The sequence below is a fragment of the Merops nubicus genome, unplaced genomic scaffold (genome assembly GCF_000691845.1).
Source record: "Merops nubicus isolate BGI_N331 unplaced genomic scaffold, ASM69184v1 scaffold4702, whole genome shotgun sequence".
Classification (NCBI taxonomy): domain Eukaryota; kingdom Metazoa; phylum Chordata; class Aves; order Coraciiformes; family Meropidae; genus Merops; species Merops nubicus.
Window position 1 is genome coordinate 3,957 of NW_008592725.1, and position 3,884 is coordinate 7,840.

General features: G+C 48.5%; 1 protein-coding gene across 1 annotated transcript in view; it reads left to right on the forward strand.

The window, feature by feature from the left end:
• The first annotated feature begins 2,977 nt into the window (after nucleotides 1-2,977).
• Nucleotides 2,978-3,884, forward strand: part of DSP (desmoplakin) — a 25,307-nt gene continuing 24,400 nt past the window's right edge. Inside the window, exon 1 of the mRNA XM_008935223.1 lies at nucleotides 2,978-3,073. Within this exon, the coding sequence (XP_008933471.1) occupies nucleotides 3,047-3,073 (27 nt within the window). The 5' untranslated portion in view covers nucleotides 2,978-3,046. The remainder of the gene's footprint in view (nucleotides 3,074-3,884) is intronic.

Here is a 3,884-nt window from a genome sequence, read left to right on the forward strand (position 1 = left end):
CACGTTCAGGGCTTGGGGCTTGCCTCAGTTTCTTTGCTGCAGCACTTTTGGGGTTGGATATGGTTTTAATTCAGCTCCCTCTTGCCTTCTGGCAGAAGATTGGATGCCTGCTTACCCTGCCCTGGGGTTTCTGCTTTGATCTGTTGGCTTCAAGAAGAGGAACATTCCACTGAGGGCCTTTGGGAGTGCTTGGGAAGTGCTCTCCTGCCCCACGAGTGGGGAAGGGTTGAAGATGTGTCCTTGTGACATTGTGCTGGTGCCATCTGATGTATCAACCAACACGTGTGTTGTCTTGCTCAGTGTTTTTATTTTCTAAGCTCAGGGGTTGAATCGTGCCCTCCTTGAGTAGGTTTCTACAGCTAAGTCCTCGTGGGATGTGGAGTCTTGGAGTCCTGTTGACTTGGTGGAGCTGTGCCACCAAACCTCAGCTCCAAGCATCACTGAACGTTGTGACTCCTCTTTGGTTGGTTGATGGATTTGAAAGCCATCATCTCCCCCAGTGTCACCAGCTGCCTTTTACCAGGCCACTGCCTTTTCACTCATTATCTTGGGATTGGTCTCAGAATTTTGACTCACAAACCAGTTGTTCAACATCAAAACTGCCATCCAAGGTGTTGAAAGCAGCACTGAAGGGAGATTCTGCTCATTTCTGGTTCCAGCTTGTACTGCTCCAACTTCTGCCACTCTTTTGGCTATGCCTTTATCTCCTGGATTGGAGAGCCTGAAAGACTTGCTGCTCTCCTCTTGTGAAGGCCCCTGTGAGCTGCAAAAAACTAACTTCTAGATCTTTCTTTAATGGGTCCTGCTTAAGCCTCTCACTTCAAGGCATCTCCTCCTACCTTTGAAACAATTTTGGGCATCTATATTCAACCAAATCTTCCAACATTTATATTCTTTGGACAATGCTCATGGATGTGGTCTTTGCTCATCATGGGGACGACCACAAAAGACTTGTAAATTTACTTTTTCTCTCCATTAAATTGCTTTAGTGGTTGGATTTATTTGGAAACAGCTTCTCCTCACAGTTCCTTAGCACGTGAACCATGACAGTTGTTGTTCAGAGCTCCTCACAGAGTAAAGTGAAGGAATCCTTTTGAGGGGAGTCAGGCTGATTTATTACAGCAGAGCTCTGGTCCCCAGCTATAATTCTTTTGGCTTTCATGGATATCCAGCAATTTATAGCTGCCAGGAGATGATGGGAAAAAGTGACTGAAGGAAAAACACCCCCCTGATGTTCCAAAAAAGAGAAAACTGCTTGGAAGGTTCCTCTCTCTTCTTCATTCTGTTTCATTCATGAGAATAGTTGTGGGTATAATGAAATGTCAATTTTAGATGCCCTCAGATCCTCGTGGACCCAAACACAGCAGTGATGCCCAAGGGATGACTGAGAGGAGGCAGCTGATGGGAAGTCTGGCACCACCTCAGACCCTCCTGTTATTTTTTTGACAATTGTTTCCTCGAAGCCATTCCCAAGGTGCAGCAGAGGGGTGCCCAGCACAGCCTGAGGGGTCACAACCCCAGCCTGGAGTTGCATGTCTACAGCTTGTTCATGGTCACCCAGTGGTTCTCCAGCCCTGTCTCTGAGGGTCTGCTCCTCAGTATTGGGGCAAGCTCCAAATTTTTCTGCTTGCTGAAGAGGAGCTGCCAGGAGAATGTCATGCTGCTGAAGCACACCCTGCACAAGAGCTCCTCAAAATCCACCACTGAACATTTCCCCACCACTGCCATGATTTTCCCAAGGACACCTCTGCCCATTCTTTTTATATCATCACAGCTTCTTTTGGAAAGGCTCTTCAGAGGCTGTTGACCTGGGTGGAAGGATTTCTGCTGAACCCAGATGACTTGCTGGCTCTGAGCTAGACAGGTTTGCACCCACCATGGGCTTTTTATGGAAGGTCTGAACCTTTGGTGATTTGGGCAGTGCTAGGTCAACAGCTGGGCTTGATCTTGAAGGTCTTACCCAACCCAAATGTTTCTGTGTTTTGTAATGGAAAAGGTCCTCTCCTGTGAGCACAGGAGTTGGAGGACTAGGCAAGGCTTGGAAGTCTCTCAGTTCCTTACTGTCTTTCAGTGGTGGTTTGTTTTAGTTTCACTGGCAAGTGCTTGGGTCTGGGAGCTGCCTGGGCTTGCTTGGCAGCTCTGATTCCATCAGCAAGGAATGGTTCCTTGCTTGGAGCACCTCACCCACGTTCAGCTTGCAGTGGCTGAGTCCCAAATGCTGGAGAAGCAACCTTCTGGCAGGAGGGGTGCAGGAGGTTACGTGCAAGACAACAGCAACAACCCCCTTTTCAGCCTTGGCTTTTCCCCACACTGCTGTTTGCCATCGTGGAGTTTTCTTTGAACCCCCCAAACTCCCACCTGAGTTGTGAGAAAGAACAACCTCTAACTCCAGGCCCTACAGCTGGTTTTGCTTGTGCACCTCCCAAGTCCCTCCTAGGACACTGCAGTAGCTTTGTGGATTTCTGCTGCTAAAAGGGCCCTTCCTACACTTGCACAGACCTCTGTGCTCATGCTCTTGTGTAGCAAGGCCCCTGGTTTCCTTCTGCTCCCCACCATTGGGTGGCTGGGGTGATAACATCCCACAGAGGCTGTGTCCTGATGTGTTGACTCTAACAAAGCTTGTGAATAATTCATTCTCACTGCAACACTGCCAAAGTTTTGGCTACAAAAGCTACAGATACCTCTGCTGGAAGAAAAACTGTCTCATGATGTCTGTCCTGTGGTGAAGTGAGCCCCTGGCAGCTGCTAAAGAGTTAGAAAGTGTCTCTGCCACCATGCAATCAGCATGAAGACCTCACAGTGCAGCTCTGTGAGAGGAACAGATAGAACCTGTCTGCCCCTCTGAAGCTGAGAGAGAGGGATTATTCCCCCTAACTTCCCTTAGCTCTTCTGGATTTGTGTTTCTTGTGCCTTTTCCAAAGCTGTGATTACTCTGCCCTCACTTCACCTTCTTCTCCTCCCCCTCCACAGGCAGAATGGGACCTGCACAGTGTCCAGGCGCCAGAACACCATCCAGGAGCTCCTGCAGAACTGCTCAGATTGCCTGATGAGAGCTGAGCTCATAGTGCAGCCCGTGAGTGCCTCTTGTTCTCCTGATCACAGCTGCTCCTGGACATTCCAGGAGACTGCTGCCTTGTCCCCTGGCCTCCCAGGCTCTGCTTCCCCAGCTCCTTCCTCACCCCCAGGGGAATCACACACCTCCTTCCTAAGCCTCTGTCTCCTGTCTGCACTCAGAGCTCAGTCAAACTGATTGAAATGCATCAGAGGAAGAAAAAAGGGACCTCTTTATTTATAAAAAGCCAAATCCCCCCTTCAAACAGATTTTATTGCATTGTATTTTTCAGTTTTAGATCAAGCCCACTGAGATTGTCAACAGCTATCAATAATGTTATTATCCCCTGGCCTCAGGTTGCCCCAGGGGAGGTTTAAGTTGGATATTAGGAGAAATCTCTTCCCCTTGAGGGTTGTCAATGCCTGACCCAGGCTGCCCAGGGAAAAAAACCCACCCCTGGAGTGGTTTCCAAGCTGTGGAGATGTGATGTGAGTGACACGGGGCAGTGGGGACCTGGCAGTGCTGGGGAACAGTTGGACTTGATGATCTTAAAGGTCTCTTCCAACCAACCAATTCCATATTTCTATGATTTTGACCACTTGGACTCTCTTAGTGAGTCCTGTAGAATATTGTCATCATTTTCTGGGCCATAAAGAACCTCATCCTTCATAGGAAAAACTTCAATTATTTTATTTTTCCAGGTGATTCCTAAAGAAGTGGCTGACATCAGACTAAAATCTTTTGACCTACAGATGCTCTTCACCCATCACTACACAGATATAAACCTGGGGGGTGCCTGGGGGTGGGTTACTCCCTAAATTCAGTCCTGGTG